This window comes from Mus musculus, chromosome 1 (assembly GCF_000001635.26).
Source record: "Mus musculus strain C57BL/6J chromosome 1, GRCm38.p6 C57BL/6J".
Taxonomy (NCBI): Eukaryota; Metazoa; Chordata; class Mammalia; order Rodentia; family Muridae; genus Mus; species Mus musculus.
In genome coordinates this window covers 71,242,439-71,261,653 of record NC_000067.6, presented here as the reverse complement: position 1 = coordinate 71,261,653, position 19,215 = coordinate 71,242,439, and the positions used below count along the sequence as shown (strand labels likewise).

At 39.7% G+C, this 19,215-nt stretch overlaps 1 protein-coding gene across 1 annotated transcript in view; it reads left to right on the top strand.

Moving 5' to 3' along the window:
* Positions 1-18,564, top strand: part of Abca12 (ATP-binding cassette, sub-family A (ABC1), member 12) — a 171,821-nt gene extending 153,257 nt beyond the window's left edge. The window contains exons 45-53 of the mRNA NM_175210.3: positions 669-873; positions 1,756-1,865; positions 2,155-2,296; positions 3,429-3,563; positions 11,696-11,799; positions 13,217-13,309; positions 14,417-14,522; positions 16,785-16,922; positions 18,250-18,564. Coding sequence (NP_780419.2) covers positions 669-873; positions 1,756-1,865; positions 2,155-2,296; positions 3,429-3,563; positions 11,696-11,799; positions 13,217-13,309; positions 14,417-14,522; positions 16,785-16,922; positions 18,250-18,357 — 1,141 coding nt within the window. The 3' untranslated portion in view covers positions 18,358-18,564. The remainder of the gene's footprint in view (positions 1-668; positions 874-1,755; positions 1,866-2,154; positions 2,297-3,428; positions 3,564-11,695; positions 11,800-13,216; positions 13,310-14,416; positions 14,523-16,784; positions 16,923-18,249) is intronic.
* Positions 18,565-19,215: the final 651 nt, after the last annotated feature.

Below are 19,215 nucleotides of genomic sequence, written 5' to 3'. Positions count from 1 at the left end.
GGCTGACAACCCTAAATCATTCCCTGGATCTTAAATGAGACATTAGTTGTAAATAGAATGCAGAATAAATGGTATTCATATTATAAATTATTTAAAAAGAGAGACCTGCTAATTGTTAGCAGTACAATCCTGGGCTCTATCTCCCTCCCCTTGAAAAAATAAGGAGAGAAAAGAGAATGTAGTTATGCCTCATTTTAGATTTATCACAATACACAAGTAGAGGAAGAAGAGATGGAAGAAAGAAAAGGAGCAAGAGGAGAAAGGGGAATAAGAAGAGGGAAGGAAGGCAGGAGGAGAAGAAGAAGACACTTGGTACAGTAATAAGGGATGGGTGATCTTGGGCTCGTAAGTGCTGAGTTCCACTAATGATTCTGAAATCCCTATTCAAAACTAGTTTTCAGGCACTCACCTTATTTAGAAATTAGGATTCTAAGACTGAACAATGGATCTGTAGACATTTCATCCAGGGAAAGTAAACACTACTTGCCAGCATTGTAGAGATTATGGGAAGAACGTGACTACTGCTGCCTACATCCGTCATTTAAACAGGACAGACACTACAACGAGCGTAAGAACAGCCTAACAGTAGGAAGGCAGTATGCTTCCAGAGAAGTGAGGGCATTGAAGTGTCCAGACAGAGTCACGTCATTTCAGAATCTGGTTTTCAGGCTCTTCTTCAGGAAATTTACATCTTCGCCTATCATGGAGACAGTAGATGAAGATGAAGATGTGCGGGCTGAGAGATTTCGAGTTGAGAGTGGTGCAGCTGAGTTTGACCTGGTCCAGCTCCATCGTCTCACAAAGACCTACCAGCTGATCCACAAGAAGATTATAGCTGTCAACAACATCAGCCTGGGGATACCTGCTGGAGAGGTAGGGGCCATGGTTTTATTTTGTCATCTAGAAATAGAAAACCCAAGCCCTGAATATTTTCATAGTCTAGATGTGTGTGTGTGTGTGTGTGTGTGTGTGTGTATGTATGTATGTATTTATTTGTGGAGGGTGTGTTGTACGTTTGCCATATGAATCTTTGCTGTTTCTAGAGAGGGTTTATTCTCAGCACACAGCAGATCCTGAACCCATTCCCACTGTCACTGTCTCTGGGGTGTACTGTCAGCAGGAAGATTGTTCAGGATGCATTGTGGCACCTCTCATTCCTAGTCCCATTCAATGTCTGCCAGAAGGACAGCCATTTTCAGAGGGAGGGTCCTAGCATGCATTGACTTCTATTCTTATGGTTTTCACAGATAAAAGATTCAGGGCGCATTGGAAGAAGAAAAGGAATTTGGGTGCTGCTGTTTCCCTTTAGCTTTCTGTGCAGAGCTAGACCGTGTGCATCAAATTCACTCAATGACATAAATTATTGCATCAGTGGCTTTTTCAGTAAAGTTTTGACTTTGTGTAAATTATGTGCAATCTATAACTGTAATTACTTCTTGGAGCTAGCACATCCTACCTGAGGGGTACTTTATCATGTCACATAAAGGGGCACTATAGCATATGTGAAGCAGACCCTCTGTACATACAGATGTTCCGATGCTTAAAGGGAAAAGAACCCATAACACCCATTTGTTTCAGAAGAGAAAGTCTTACCAAATGCCAGCAGAGCAGTACACAATCCAGAAGTAATTATAGTGATTTATTCTTCCGGGGAGGGTGTCTCACCCAGGGAGGAAGAAGAAGTTACAATAGCAACATGTTAACATGTTTCTGTAGCTTACATCTTTTTTTTTTCTCTCTCTCTCTCCATCCCAGTGTTTTGGCCTCCTTGGTGTGAACGGAGCAGGGAAAACCACTATATTTAAGATGCTGACTGGAGACATAATTCCTTCCAGTGGAAACATTCTGATCAGAAACAAGAGCGGGTACAAACTAGTACTTCTACTTATTGAGCACAACATAATTTAAATGGACTTTTATCTAATTTCCTGATTGTGTTATAAATCTTCCTGGCCTAAGGAGGGGTCATTTGAAGTGACTGGAGGTTGTTTGTTTGTTTGTTTGTTTGTTTTTTAAATCCACAACTATGTTCCTGATAGATTATTTTTCTCTTTTCATCAAAATTGCTGCCTATTTTAAACAAAACAAAGCCACTAACCCAATACTTAGAGACCTGTTTTTAGAACGTCCTGTGTTCTGGTCTTCCCCATTTAGATCCCTGGGACATGTGGATTCTCACAGCTCTTTGGTTGGCTACTGCCCTCAGGAGGACGCTTTAGATGACCTAGTAACTGTGGAAGAGCACTTGTATTTCTATGCCAGAGTGCATGGGATTCCAGAGAAGGACATCAAAGACGTAAGTATATATTTAGAGGACTGCTTAATTTAAAGACCACTGCTGTCTCCGTTCCTCCTCTCATGAGAGCCCTGGCAAAGCCGCCGTGCCACATGGGAAATCATAAAATGTCCCTCTAACCAGTGAGCCAACTTGGCTTGATGGTCTAGTCTATATCTGCATCTGTCTGCAAGCTCGGCTTCAGGAGCTCCTTGGCCTGAGTTTATTCAGTTCCCTTAATAAGTTAATATTCACACTGTGATTCGCTCCAAGTTGAACCTTGAATGGTGATGTGCATTTTTTTTTTCTCTTCAAATAAACATTGGTTCACATGATTCTCTGCATAATGCCCAAGTGCAATAGATTCCATTTCTTCTTTTTTATTTTCTCTACATTATTATTATTATTATTATTAATTATTGCAGGGGATTGAACCCAGAGCTCCACATATACTAAGCATATATACTACCACTAAGTTACAATACCAACCTTAATTTTTACTTTTATTCTTCAACTCTCTATACCACTGCAACAATTTATTTTTGTAATGGAATGACTAACGTGTTGGGGCACATTTCTTTGTTCTTCAAACTCTGGAGACCTGATGGGAGCATCCCACCAGGATTTCATCATTTGCAAGGGTTCCTTCATTACAGAAATAACTGCAAGAACTTGTGGTTGCTAATGCATGACAGTTTTGATAGCAGGTCAGTTTTAAATAGTCTGAAAGTCTTTCTGACAACTCATGGCTCAGTAAGATGGAAAGATACTCTGAGATGGCCACCAATGGGAAACCTGCTTTTGAATTCTGCTTTAGTTCTTGTCAGCTTTTAAGCTTTGTAGGAGAATCCCTTGGTAATAGCATAAGGTACGATCTGTAATTGTAAGCATATACAAACATTTTAGGGGGAGTCTCATTTGAAAACGTACCCACAAAAAATGGCTTTCCTCTCTTTAAATAAAGTGTTCATTTTTCTAAGTGGTCTTTTAAAGGTGAAAATAAAATCTATGTGGAATTTAAATATTTTCATCTCTTCTAGGCCTATGCTCTCCATGAGGAACATTTCCATTCACTGGCATGTTTTGTTCCATTTGGTGCTTTAAGGGTTTGAACGAGGGTCGGATGCCTAATTCCTCTTCCTCTTATCCACAGACTGTTCATAAACTCCTTAGGAGACTTCACTTGATGGCCTACAAGGACAGATCTACCTCCATGTGCAGTTACGGCACAAAAAGGAAGCTGTCCACTGCCCTGGCCTTGATAGGGAAACCGTCCATCCTCCTGCTGGTAAGAGAGGCATTATCAACAAAGCTGCTAGTGTGTAATTAGAGCAGCACATCAGCCATGTATATTGTTCTCATCAGCAGCACCGTCAACATCTAGTGAGGTCCCACTGTGTGCCAGTTACTGTCAGAGCACGTATACTGCCACCACATTCGGAGAATTTGTATTAGCAAATAATTTATGATCATGACAGTGTCCTCGGGAAGCACTTTGTGTCTGAAGCAATGGCTCGGGAGGCTTCAGAGAAAACACTCAGCATGTGAATTCGAAATAGCAGCAACCAGCTCAGGGGTTTCAAATAAGTCAGAGAGCAGGCTCAAATTTAATTCCCACTTATTGATGAAATCATATTTCTGTTAGGTACTGATCAAGTGAACTAGCAGTTTCCAATTTTTGCTGAGGAAGAAAGGCACATTTTAGAACAAAGTGTTGTACTAAAATTATATTTCTTTGTAGCTTAAAAATATGAGTTATGCAGCTTGTGCTGTGATGAAAAATACACTGTGTCGTTTTATATGAACTTGGGAGAGGATCAAGAAATGCACTCCATGTTTATATTTTGTTTAGAGCTGCAGATTTAATTGCTCACCTGCAAATACAAATGACACATACTAGTGATGGAGTGTTCTACTCCCCGGGCCCAACAAAGCACCAGGGCCTTTATTTCAGAGAAATACACATGTCTTATTTTGGAAGATTGCCTTCAATTCATGGATCTCTAAATTTTAAAAGAACTTTAACAGCATGCAGGAAAATGCAGTTATAAATCAGCACATTATTCCAGAGATTAAGTCACACGGTGGATCCAACCATTTAAACCGCCCAGACTGACCATCCTTCTAGAATTACTGGAAGCTTAGAATGCAGTACATTGCTGCCTGTCAATGTTTATAATGGAACCCTGTTGTGTAAGCATTCTTTAAATGGAACAGAACAATCCTGGGGCACCCCTGTGAGATAAAAGTTGTAAAGCTGTTTGCGTGTAAAAGCACCATGTAAATGCTGTGTTGTAATGAGTCAGGGAAATGCAGGCTACAGGAGGAAGACACTGCCCTGCTCCTCTATGTATTTACTGCAGACTCCATTTCCTGCAAAAGCAGAATCAATGACAATATCTCCTTTATCATTTCCCCAAAGGAACGCTCACTGCTCTATTTAAATTAGCACTATTAGGCAAAGTGATCGCCCTCTTCCCATTGCACATACATTTTAGTTTTTTCCTCTAATCTTAGCCTATAATTTGTTTTTATTGAACACCTGTTGGGATCCACTATCGCTTCTTTCCATTATCTATCGTTGGATTTTTAAAAATACCTCTGTCTGAATCTTTTTTTTTTTTTTCTTTTATTAGGTATTTAGCTCATTTACATTTCCAATGCTATACCAAAAGTCCCCCTTACCCACCCACCCCCACTCCCCTACCCACCCACTCCCCCCCTTTGGCCCTGGCGTTCCCCTGTACCGGGGCACACAAAGTCTGCGTGTCCAATGGGCCTCTCTTTCCAGTGATGGCCGACTAGGCCATCTTTTGATACATATGCAGCTAGAGTCAAGAGCTCAGGGGTACTGGTTAGTTCATAATGTTGTTCCACCTATAGGGTTGAAGATCCCTTTAGCTCCTTGGGTACTTTCTCTAGCTCCTCCATTGGGAGCCCTGTGATCCATCCATTAGCTGACTGTGAGCATCCACTTCTGTGTTTGCTAGGCCCCGGCATAGTCTCACAAGAGACAGCTACATCTGGGTCCTTTCAGTAAAATCTTGCTAGTGTATGCAATGGTGTCAGCATTTGGAAGCTGATTATGGGGTGGATCCCTGGATATGGCAGTCTCTACATGGTCCATCCTTTCATCTCAGCTCCATACTTTGTTTCTGTAACTCCTTCCATGGGTGTTTTGTTCCCACTTCTAAGGAGGGGCATAGTGTCCACACTTCAGTCTTCATTTTTCTTGAGTTTCATGTGTTTAGGAAATTGTATCTTATATCGTGGGTATCCTAGGTTTTGGGCTAGTATCCACTTATCAGTGAGTACATATTGTGTGAGTTCCTTTGTGATTGTGTTACCTCACTCAGGATGATGCTCTCCAGGTCCATCCATTTGGCTAGGAATTTCATAAATTCATTCTTTTTAATAGCTGAGTAGTACTCCATTGTGTAGATGTACCACATTTTCTGTATCCATTCCTCTGTTGAGGGGCATCTGGGTTCTTTCCAGTTTCTGGCTATTATAAATAAGGCTGCTATGAACATAGTGGAGCATGTGTCCTTCTTACCAGTTGGGGCTTCTTCTGGATATATGCCCAGGAGAGGTATTGCTGGATCCTCCAGTAGTACTATGTCCAATTTTCTGAGGAACCGCCAGACTGATTTCCAGAGTGGTTGTACAAGCCTGCAATCCCACCAACAATGGAGGAGTGTTCCTCTTTCTCCACATCCTCGCCAGCATCTGCTGTCACCTGAATTTTTGATCTTAGCCATTCTCACTGGTGTGAGGTGGAATCTCAGGGTTGTTTTGATTTGCATTTCCCTGATGATTAAGGATGTTGAACATTTTTTCAGGTGCTTCTCTGCCATTCGGTATTCCTCAGGTGAGAATTCTTTGTTCAGTTCTGAGCCCCATTTTTTAAGGGGGTTATTTGATTTTCTGAGGTCCTCCTTCTTGAGTTCTTTATATATGTTGGATATTAGTCCCCTATCTGATTTAGGATAGGTAAAGATCCTTTCCCAGTCTGTTGGTGGTCTTTTTGTCTTATAGACAGTGTCTTTTGCCTTGCAGAAACTTTGGAGTTTCATTAGGTCCCATTTGTCAATTCTCGATCTTACAGCACAAGCCATTGCTGTTCTGTTCAGGAATTTTTCCCCTGTGCCCATATCTTCAAGGCTTTTCCCCACTTTCTCCTCTATAAGTTTCAGTGTCTCTGGTTTTATGTGAAGTTCCTTGATCCACTTAGATTTGACCTTAGTACAAGGAGATAAGTATGGATCGATTCGCATTCTTCTACATGATAACAACCAGTTGTGCCAGCACCAATTGTTGAAAGTGCTGTCTTTCTTCCACTGGATGGTTTTGGCTCCCTTGTCGAAGATCAAGTGACCATAGGTGTGTGGGTTCATTTCTGGGTCTTCAATTCTATTCCATTGGTCCACTTGTCTGTCTCTATACCAGTACCATGCAGTTTTTATCACAATTGCTCTGTAGTAAAGCTTTAGGTCAGGCATGGTGATTCCACCAGAGGTTCTTTTATCCTTGAGAAGAGTTTTTGCTATCCTCGGTTTTTTGTTATTCCAGATGAATTTGCAAATTGCTCCTTCTAATTCGTTGAAGAATTGAGTTGGAATTTTAATGGGGATTGCATTGAATCTGTAGATTGCTTTTGGCAAGATAGCCATTTTTACAATGTTGGTCCTGCCAATCCATGAGCATGGGAGATCTTTCCATCTTCTGAGATCTTCTTTAATTTCTTTCTTCAGGGACTTGAAGTTTTTATCATACAGATCTTTCACTTCCTTCGTTAGAGTCACGCCGAGATATTTTATATTATTTGTGGCTATTGAGAAGGGTGTTGTTTCCCTAATTTCTTTCTCAGCCTGTTTATTCTTTGTGTAGAGAAAGGCCATTGACTTGTTTGAGTTAATTTTATATCCAGCTACTTCACCGAAGCTGTTTATCAGGTTTAGGAGTTCTCTGTTGGAATTTTTAGGGTCACTTATATATACTATCATATCATCTGCAAAAAGTGATATTTTGACTTCCTCTTTTCCAATTTGTATCCCCTTGATCTCCTTTTGTTGTCGAATTGCTCTGGCTAATACTTCAAGTACTATGTTGAAAAGGTAGGGAGAAAGTGGGCAGCCTTGTCTAGTCCCTGATTTTAGTGGGATTGCTTCCAGCTTCTCTCCATTTACTTTGATGTTGGCTACTGGTTTGCTGTAGATTGCTTTTATCATGTTTAGGTATTGGCCTTGAATTCCTGATCTTTCCAGAACTTTTATCATGAATGGGTGTTGGATCTTGTCAAATGCTTTTTCTGCATCTAACGAGATGATCATGTGGTTTTTGTCTTTGAGTTTGTTTATATAATGGATTACATTGATGGATTTTCGTATATTAAACCATCCCTGCATCCCTGGAATAAAACCTACTTGGTCAGGATGGATGATTGCTTTAATGTGTTCTTGGATTCGGTTAGCGAGAATTTTATTAAGAATTTTTGCATCGATGTTCATAAGAGAAATTGGTCTGAAGTTCTCTATCTTTGTTGGATCTTTCTGTGGTTTAGGTATCAGAGTAATAGTGGCTTCATAAAATGAGTTGGGTAGAATACCTTCTACTTCTATCTTGTGAAAAAGTTTGTGCAGAACTGGAGTTAGATCTTCTTTGAAGGTCTGATAGAACTCTGCACTAAACCCGTCTGGTCCTGGGCTTTTTTTGGCTGGGAGACTATTAATAACTGCTTCTATTTCTTTAGGGGATATGGGACTGTTTAGAAGGTCAACTTGATCCTGATTCAACTTTGGTACCTGGTATCTGTCCAGAAATTTGTCCATTTCGTCCAGGTTTTCCAGTTTTGTTGAGTATAGCCTTTTGTAGAAGGATCTGATGGTGTTTTGGATTTCTTCAGGATCTGTTGTTATGTCTCCCTTTTCATTTCTGATTTTGTTAATTAGGATTTTGTCCCTGTGCCCTTTAGTGAGTCTAGCTAAGGGTTTATCTATCTTGTTGATTTTCTCAAAGAACCAACTCCTCGTTTGGTTAATTCTTTGAATAGTTCTTCTTGTTTCCACTTGGTTGATTTCACCCCTGAGTTTGATTATTTCCTGCCGTCTACTCCTCTTGGGTGAATTTGCTTCCTTTTTTTCTAGAGCTTTTAGATGTGTTGTCAAGCTGCTAGTATGTGCTCTCTCCCGTTTTTTCTTGAAGGCACTCATAGCTATGAGTTTCCCTCTTAGAAATGCTTTCATTGTGTCCCAAAGGTTTGGGTACGTTGTGGCTTCATTTTCATTAAACTCTAAAAAGTCTTTAATTTCTTTCTTTATTCCTTCCTTGACCAAGGTATCATTGAGAAGAGTGTTGTTCAGTTTCCATGTGAATGTTGGCTTTCTGTTATTTATTTTGTTATTGAAGATCAGCCTTAGTGCATGGTGATCTGATAGGATACATGGGACAATTTCAATATTTTTGAATCTGTTGAGGCCTGATTTGTGACCTATTATGTGGTCAATTTTGGAGAAGGTACCATGAGGTGCTGAGAAGAAGGTATATCCTTTTGTTTTAGGATAAAATGTTCTGTAGATATCTGTCAGATCCATTTGTTTCATCACTTCTGTTAGTTTCAGTGTGTCCCTGTTTAGTTTCTGTTTCCATGATCTGTCCATTGGTGAAAGTGGTGTGTTGAAGTCTCCCACTATTATTGTGTGAGGCGCAATGTGTGCTTTGAGCTTTACTAAAGTTCCTTTAGTGAATGTGGCTGCTCTTGTATTTGGAGCATAGATATTCAGAATTGAGAGTTCCTCTTGGAGGATTTTACCTTTGATGAGAATGAAGTGTCCCTCCTTGTCTTTTTTGATGACTTTGGGTTGGAAGTCAATCTTATCAGATATTAGGATGGCTACTCCTGCTTGTTTCTTCATACCATTTGCTTGGAAAATTGTTTTCCAGCCTTTCATTCTGAGGTAGTGTCTATCTTTTTCTCTGAGATGAGTTTCCTGTAAGCAGCAAAATGTTGGGTCTTGTTTGTGTAGCCAGTTTGTTAGTCTATGTCTTTTTATTGGCGAGTTGAGACCATTGATGTTAAGAGATATTAAGGAAAAGTAATTGTTGCTTCCTGTTATTTTAGTTGTTAAAGGTGGCATTCTGTTCTTGTGGCTGTCTTCTTTTAGGTTTGTTGAGGGATTACCTTCTTGTTTTTTCTAGGGCGTTGTTCCCGTTCTTGTATTGGTTTTTTTCTGTTATTATCCTTTGAAGGGCTGGATTCGTGGAGAGATAATGCGTGAATTTGGTTTTGTCGTGGAATACTTTGGTTTCTCCCTCTATGATAATTGAGAGTTTGGCTGGGTATAGTAGCCTGGGCTGCAGTTTGTGTTCTCTTAGTGTCTGTATAACATCTGTCCAGGCTCTTCTGGCTTTCATAGTCTCTGGTGAAAAATCTGGTGTAATTCTGATAGGCTTGCCTTTATATGTTACTTGACCTTTTTCCCTTACTGCTTTTAGTATTCTATCTTTATTTAGTGCATTTGATGTTCTGATTATTATGTGTCGGGAGGAATTTCTTTTCTGGTCCAGTCTATTTGGAGTTCTGTAGGCTTCTTGTATGTTCATATGCATCTCATTCTTTAGATTTGGGAAGTTTTCTTCAATAATTTTGTTGAAGATGTTTGCTGGACCTTTGAGTTGAAAATCTTCATTCTCATCCACTCCTATTATCCGTACGTTTGGTCTTCTTATTGTGTCCTGGATTTCCTGGATATTTTGAGTTAGGATCTTTTTGCATTTTCCATTTTCTTTGATTGTTGTGCCGATGTTCTCTATGGAATCTTCTGCACCTGAGATTCTCTCTTCCATCTCTTGTATTCTGTTGCTGATGCTCAAATCTATGGTTCCAGATTTCTTTCCTAGGGTTTCTATCTCTAGTGTTGCCTCGCTTTGAGTTTTCTTTATTGTGTCTACTTCCCTTTTTAGGTCTAGTATGGTTTTGTTCATTTCCATCACCTGTTTGTATGTTTTTTCCTCTTTTTCTGTAAGGACTTCTACCTGTTTGATTGTGTTTTCCTGTTTTTCTTTAAGGACTTGTAACTCTTTAGCAGTGTTCTCCTGTATTTCTTTAAGTGATTTATTAAAGTCCTTCTTGATGTCCTCTACCATCATCATGAGATATGCTTTTAAATCTAGGTCTAGGTTCTCAGGTGTGTTGGGGTTCCCTGGACTGGGCGAAGTGGGTGTGCTGGGTTCTGGTGATGGTGAGTGGTCTTGGTTCCTGTTAGTAAGATTCCTCCGTTTACCTTTCGCCATCTGGTAATCTCTGGAGTTAGTAGTTATAGTTGACTCTGTTTAGAGATTGTTCTTCTGGTGATTCTGTTACCGTCTATCAGCAGACCTGGGAGACAGATTCTCTCCTCTGAGTTTCAGTGCTCAGAGCACTCTCTGCTGGCAAGCTCTCTTACAGGGAAGGTGCGCAGATATCTTGTATTTGGACCTCCTCCTGGCCGAAGAAGAAGGCCCAAAACAGGACCTTTCTCAGACACTGTGTTGCTTTGGCAGTTCCCAGGTGGTACAGACTCTCACCTAAGCAGACTAAATTCCTAAGTTCCTTGGAGTCCCGGGACCAAGATGGCGACCGCTGCTGCTGTGGCTTAGGCCGCCTCCCCAGCCGGGTGGGCACCTGTCCTCCGGTCCGGAAGGTGGCCGGCTGTACCCGGCCCACACAGGGTGCTGCCTCAGCGCCTCTGTGCTTCTGCCTGTTCCAGAAGCTGTCAGGTTCTCTGGCGCACCCTCTCACCTGTTCAGACTAATTTCCTAAGTTCGGCGGGTCCCGGACCCCTCTGTCTGAATCTTTCAAAGCCTCATTCACTTTGAAGAGTATGGCGGATTTTGTTTTTCCCAACATTGGAGACTTCTACAAATCTTATTTTTATTTTCCCAGAGAGTCTTAAATTTCAATTAATAACAAAACACTAAAAATACATGTGGAACATATTCACTGAAATGTCAGGTTGTGTTTTCTTCTGCTCCACGTGGCACATTATCGCTCACAGCCACGATCCGGCTTTCCCGGGAAAGATGGCAATCTTGTTGACAGAGCTTCGACTCTCTATGTGGGAATGTAGAATCAAATGTAAAAACTCTGCTTTCTCAGTAATTGAAGTAGATTTTTTTCTTAGGGAAACATAAGAGACGGATGTGAAGTAACATTGTGTCAGCTTCCCTGAAACACTTCTTTAAACAGACTGACAATTTAAAATACTTAATTTTGAGCTTTTGACAGAAGCAGAAAAAGCCTATTATGTATAAAACACGTTACTCATGGGACCTCAAAAAGTGATTTCTGTTCCCAGGGAGTTGAAATGCAGTGATTCTTATAAAGAACCTCATCAAAACGTAATTAATTTGATAAAAATTTTCTGGTAATTCTTTATTAAGGATGAGCCAAGCTCTGGGATGGATCCCAAGTCAAAACGACACCTCTGGAGGATCATTTCAGAAGAGGTGCAGAACAAATGCTCTGTCATCCTCACATCTCACAGGTAAACTGAGCCAGGTCCCGAGGAATCCTGGGTAACACATCATTGTCTGGAATATTTTGTTTTTAATTTTTATTAACAGTGTGTACGTGTGTGTGTGTGTGTCTGTGTGAGTATGTGTATTGTGTAGGTCTATGAATGTATATGTGTGTGCTTCCTGTGAGTTTGTGTGTATGTGTGTATCTCTCTTTCTGTGAGCGTATTTGCGTTTGCATGTAGGGGTCAGAGGTCAGTTTGAGGAAGTCAGTTTTCTCCTTTCTACCATGTGGGGCCCAGAGATCAGACTCAGGTGGCCGAATGCCTTTACCCACTGAGCGTTCTCACCAGCCTGTTTAGAGTATTTATTGCTTGTTGGTAGTAGGTAAAGAATGGAGGTTTCAGAGAGAGGATACCAGGGGACAACAGGGCACAGGGTTTCAGCAGACATTTTTGCCATGAAGTTCTCAAGACCTGCTTATTCTTAGCTACTGTTCACTATCACCTTTCAGAAAGTTTCAGAATCCTTAGTGTTTCCCGCACTTAATGCTCCCTCCTACTAGCGATGCTAAATGACTCTCGGCTCCATGTCTACACACTGTGCTTTCTGTCTCCATGTATTTCTTCATGTGTGATTTCTTCTTGAAGTAGTCTCTACAAACCGTCAGCAGGTTCTCATTTCACCTGTCCCCCTAGGACTCACTCACATGTCTCCCATCCACAGTATGCACCCCCTAGTCTCCTAAGTATTTATTTGTGCCTCTCTTCGGACATTGGCCTTTTCTTATGATTTGGATTGAGCTTACATTTCATTATAGTGACCACATAGCAGAAATGAATTAAATCTCTGTAGTATCAAGAGACTTGTTTGTACCCAGCTTTGAGTCTGTCATCCTAGAGATCAACTTTCTCTTCCTACAAACTTCTGCATGGAGTGAACAGAGTGAGAACCGGGACACTCTCTCTGGGTACCATCGTCCATAAAATGAGAGAGCTTGTACAAGTTATAACTGATTATAAACCCCCAAACAAAATCAACCTGGACATGAGATAGAATAAAAAGTGTTCTGCATCATTTTTGAAACACTTCATAGGAAATGTACGTAGGTCTTGAGTCAAAGCATGAATGAGCTTGAAATGACTATTGGATTCAACAGCAGAGGTGTGCTGGACAGGACAGGTGACCTCAAGTGTGGAAGGACAGTCATATACACCCATCTGAATATGTTTCATTAGTATTTTAAGATTATTTTTTGCTCTTTCTCAAGAGAGATTTCTTGTTTGGGTTATGAACCTAGCCTTTAACAGCTAAAACCATCTCAATAGAGCCCTCAAGGGGGATTGCTACGGTGCTCTAATGAACTAATTAAACATATGCTTATGAACTGCTGCAACCCAGTTTTATGTGCCCTGGATATTGATAGGAACGTGTTTCTTCTTTCAGCATGGAAGAATGTGAAGCTCTTTGTACCCGGCTGGCCATTATGGTGAACGGAAGGTTCCAGTGCATTGGGTCTCTGCAACACATAAAAAGCAGGTAAGCAACAAATATGCTGTTCATACACTGTGTAGGGGAATTGCTCCAACAGTTCCTGCACCCCCGCAGCCACTGTGCAATGAAAAGAAAAAGTGAGATGAAGAGAGATACCGCTCTTTGGAAATAATCATTAACACACTTTAAATTTAATTTATTTTATTAAGGGCTTATTGTGTTTTTTGGTTAAAATCCCCAAGTATTCGAAGGTTTGAAGCGCCTAATTGTCATAATAATAAATAATTTGCAACCAAAATCCTCCCAGGAAGTAGCCTCAAGAATGTACCAGTAACAAATTAGACTTGACAAGTGCATGAAGGCATAGATTTTTAATCTACCACGTTTGCTTGCCATTTGCACAAGTGTTCTGTAAGCTATTTAACATTTTCACCACATTGAAAACCTTTTAATCAAGAATGCATTGGGGAGAGATGCATAAATATCATATTAGCATCACATTAGAATTAAATTATTAGTTTATACTCCCAAGTGTATGTGCATTTATACATATCTATGTGAATCTCCAAACTACAGGATGATACTCTATACCTACCCATACAGCAACTTAATTGTCTTATCAAAATTGTTATCTGAGATAAAGACAAAACTATGACAGAGACCTTGAGTTGCTTGTAGGGCATCATAACCTGTTTATGCGCTCTGCTCATAGTGAGGTTAACACTGGGATGTTAACACCATACTTAGTGTTGGAATCCCAGTGTCTCTAATCTTCATGGTTGACATCAAGTCTCCAATAAGCTGCCTTTCAAGACTTTGCTCTAATTTAGTAAGAACTTAACTCCAGAAATTAACATCTATTATTGCCAATTGTTGATTGTCCAAGAAAGCCAAATTTGTATGTTTGCAAACATTCTGACACAGTACAGTAGTAGAAATGAACAAATCATCATCAACAACAACAACAACAACAAAAAGCATGGCATTGAACTATTTCCAGTTTGTAGCACATCCTGAACTTTTATGGCCAAATGACAGCCTTTATATAAGAAAAGGGGCCATGATGGTTGGCTTGGGACCTATTTCATCATCTAGAATTCCAGGGGAGCTATTTTGGCAAAATGTAACTCATACTGTATTTTGCACTTTTAGGTTTGGACGTGGATTTACTGTCAAGGTTCACTTGAAAAATAATAAAGTGAGCATGGAAACCCTCACGAAGTTTATGCAGCTACACTTTCCAAAAACATACTTAAAAGTAAGTGGTGGCTCTGCCTTTGACCTTGGCTGTCTTTTCCAGTGATAACAAAGTGGGTGTTCACTCTTTCCTAGTGGGCCACAGCTTTGTGATTCAACCTAATCCATTAGTTCAGGATTTGAACTTTATACAAAGTGGTAATAACCCCAGATTATTTTATATATCTTTGTAAGTGTTTTCAATTGATTATTTCACATTTGTTATATTAGTTTCTTCCTTGCAGAGTCTTTCTGATTATCCTGGATTTGTTTTCACATTGTATACACTTCCAGTGTAATAATAGCAACATGCATACATTAGGGAATCTAGGAATGGCAGGCCTTATATGACCAACAACATTTCTTAGAGAAGAAAAATTAGTGAGCTCAGAATCCTGCAGCTGAGAGACCTTTTTGGTTTTTTTTTTTTTTTTTAAATCTGTTTTGTTCCTTTCATTTGAAAAATAAACTCTCATAGGCCTGAGCAACCCTCAGATCCCAGAGTGACTCAAATATGATAGAGCTTGTATCCGTCTGCTTATCCAGTAAAGTCAACCAGATGGACACACAAGGATACACATTTAAATAAATGTCATATAGCGCCTACTTAATGGAGTTGTCAGAAAAATATCAGTCTAACACTATTAATAGACAGGTAATTTCTACAAATTGAGGATGACAAATAATTGTGAAGAGTAAAATAATAAAACGAAGTTTGAAAGTTGTTGGTTGTGTCTGGCCGTGCAGAGGAGCTATCTAAGGAGACCTTTAAAGGCTCTGAACTCTGTTTCTCTTATTTGTAAGCATGAATAAACATCAACTTTACAAAGCTGGTGTGGAAAATGTCTGCTATCTTCCCAAGCTATAGGGCATGAAATTAACGTGAAGTGGCATTAGAGAGTAAAAGAACACATTTTAAAAACAATTATTATATCGTCATAAACTATTTTTGGCCTCAGTCTCCCCAAGCCTTGGATGATTTCTCTAGAAGTATTAGTTTTCTAGATTCTTGTCAAAGCCCGTGTTTTATCATTAGAATTAAAAATTAAAGGACATCTTTCCTCTATAAACCATGTTGGTCTCACTCAGTCAGTCAGCTGCTGGGTTGAAATGTTTATTTACTGAGTGGAGCCTGAACACCCATGCCCCCACCCCTGGGTGTGTCTCCTGGGCACATACCTAAAACTACCCGAAGGAAATGAGCTGATGATAAAGGCGATTTCTCCCAAAGAGAGTATTCCTTACACCTCTGCAGTAGTGTCTAGATCTATAGATGGAAATATCTGAAATGATCACTTGAGAATTAAATGTGCAAGAAGACCAGATTACAAAGACAGACACAAAGGAAGGTACAAGTTTATGAAGAGGCCAGGCTCCAGACAAGAAGGGGAGAAAGAGGAAGTCTCGAATAAAAGGCTCAAAAGGATCTCCAGACACAACAGGAGTAGATTCTGAAGAAAGACATCTGATCTAACTAGTACTCAGAACAGATTCCATAGCTGCTTTTGCCAGAATAAACCAGCATATCTAGTTTCTAGGCTTCTAAGGAGGCTGCTGCACTCATTCATATGTGGAGAGAGAAACAGCAAGTCAGGAGTGTGAGTCTTGCAAATAGAGGGAGAATGTCAAGTTGGAGAGACGCCTTACAGAAAAACAAACAAGCCAATACTAAAAGCCAGATGGGAAATGACAGCCACTCTGTACAGCAGGAGTTGGACATATTCCAAGGCAGTAGCAATAGATTATGGAGTATATCATCCTAGTGTTAAAACTTTGAAAATGGAAAAGCCTTTTAAGGTGAATCAAGAGAAATAGGCAACATCAAAAAGGCTTCTTCTAGACACTGAAATCTAGCATGTTTAGCTCACATCAACTGAACAGCCAAGTTCTGGGATTTTTAGACCTATCTAATGTAACAGCAAATCTAAAATTCTTCAACAAGCTGAGCATAGACTTACGTGTGGGATGCATCCTATAGGGTTATTTTTCTCTCTCTAGATGAGAATGTAACTCGTGAGCCCAGGATGCTTTGAAAATCTTCATTAACTTTTTAATTTGTTTTCTCTCTGATGTTCATAAAAATTTTCATCTCATCTCTACAAGCTGTTAGTTTCAGAAATATGACCTCTATTTACTTCATGGCTTCCTCCCCACCCCTACCTCCACCCCACCCCCAGTGGAACAACTTCCAACATTTTCCCCAGATCTCCATGAAAGTGAAATCTGATCAGGTCTGATGTTACCTTGCTATTGTAAAACAAGTTGTCCTCTTTGGTTCCCTCAGGATCAGCACCTGAGCATGCTGGAGTACCACGTGCCAGTCACAGCAGGAGGGGTCGCAAACATCTTTGACCTTCTGGAAACCAACAAGACTGCTTTAAATATCACAAATTTCCTCGTGAGCCAGACCACTTTGGAGGAGGTAAGATGGGTGCCATGATCCACTGCAAGGTACCACAGATTAGTTATTATGCATTCTGCTTATTTCTTTTTAATGGCATTTAATTTACTTTTAATTAAATCAGTACCTGATCTTGCACCTGAAAACCTTAGTGAAGAGTCTAATTTATTTCTAACTGCATTTGAGACATTAAAAAAAAGTAAGATATGGAAGACATTAACTATTTTTAGTGGAGACATGAAGGGATTTCTTTCCATTGTATATGACATCTTCTTCCATAACTGTTTACATGTACATAGGAAGCAGGAATCCACTCTTGTCACCTACAAAATAACTAGCTATTAATGCCTCCTCTAATTTCTTCTTGGTTTTCATTGATCAGTTTTGAACTAGGGTGTATGGGTGAGTGACAGAAAATGAACAGACCTTAGGTTTATTAAATTCACACACTTAACACAGCAATTGAAGAATCCCTTTCTCTTAATTATTTCTCCACTGAATGCTAGCTTGTTCCTTGGTCATCCATCATCTTTGTACTAAGTTTTATGTAGCTCAACCAACAAGACCTACAAAAATAAGCGCTATGCTTAACTTTGAAGTGAGTCTGGAAGTAAGTCAATGGATTGTACTATACTTTATGGATTAATATTTTATAGGGAATTAAGACAAGTATGGCCTTGCCAACACTGACAGGTTAGTCTTAGACTTATGTGACCAACATTGAGAATCATGCATTGGAAAATTAAACTCTAGGTGATATCGGGATAAATCTAGAACTAATACATTTAACTATTTTAATCATGTAAGTAGGGCTGCATTGACTATTTTATTGGCACATTTATATGTAAAATTGGCAAATTCAACATGATGGGAGTTTTCTACACAAATTTTATTTTAGCACACAACTTCCTGAAATTAGTGAATTCTCTCCTGACATTTCTATTTAAACATTTGATAGAGCACCAGACTCATTGATACATGATAAAGATATCAATTCAAATCATATGGATTACATATATGTGGCAATAGCTTTAAATTTAGACTATGACAAAAATATAGTCATATTCACAGAAATGGGCATTATTTTTAAAGTCCAGTTGAGGTTGACTGTATAGAGGACTTCTAGAGAGGATATGCCTAAGCATGTGATCATATCTTGATGAAATCTTGCTTTCGTAATTTGTTAGAGTGTAAATGTATGAAGGAAGAAAAGGAGACAGGGAAAGAAGGAGAGCAAGAGGTGGCAAAGGGAGAAGGAGGAAGAGGCAGGGATAATGGGGATAATTAAACTTTATTTCTTCTTTTGTAAACCGGCACTAATGTATTTCATTTCCTTGAAAAAACTCAGGTTTTCATCAACTTTGCCAAAGACCAAAAATCCTACGAAAATGTTGATACCAGTAGCCAAGGTTCCACCATAAGTGTAGACTCACAGGAAGATCAACTAGATTCTTAGCACCTGCAGCAGATTCAACTTCAGCAACAACTGACGGATGCTTTCTGAAGAAGACATCGATTTTAAACATCTCTTCCTTATAAAGTGTTATACTGCACGGCAAGGGTACAGCGTAAGACTGACAAATGATAATGGACATCCGTGAATGTTACTGTTCCCAAAATGATTCCCTGTATTCAACACAGTGAGCACGCAACGTATATGCTGGTGATCCTTAGGGAAAAGGTGAACCACACACCTCACGATGAATGTCTTAACTTATTACTTTCAATAAAAGGACAGATTAAAAGGCATGGATGTTAGTAGTTGAAAAGTAGGGCCAGAGAAGAAAAGTAAGGTGAACTTGGGAAGACAGAGTTAGGTGATCCAACGGTGTAACTTATTTCTAGAAAATAACATGAATTTAGTGTGTTGTATGAAGTGCTAAGGCTCAATTAACAGAAAACATGGAGCACACTGCACACTGTCTACAAAAGGTATGTGTGTTGGTTTCAGGGCCTGTGAATACATGGGGATATAGTGAGCCCCCCATGGTGCCTTATGATAACAATATAGTGAGACAACAGTTTACCCTGGTGGTAAACAAACTTGGACCAGAAACTTCTTGCTCATTGAGAGGAAATAGGTGTGTCAGCTGAGCAGATCCTGAAGGAAAGGGGGAAAGAACTCATGTGCTGCTGGCAGACAACATTTTAAAGCTTTTCCAGAAACCCTCATAATCCTAGTTTCACCACAAGAAACTTTTTGGTGAAAGAAAAATTAATATGAAAATATTTTTATCTTATTTCCTGGTAGACCATACCTATGGTTATACGATAGGCTACTTGATAATGCCAAGTTACATACCCTTTGAAGAAG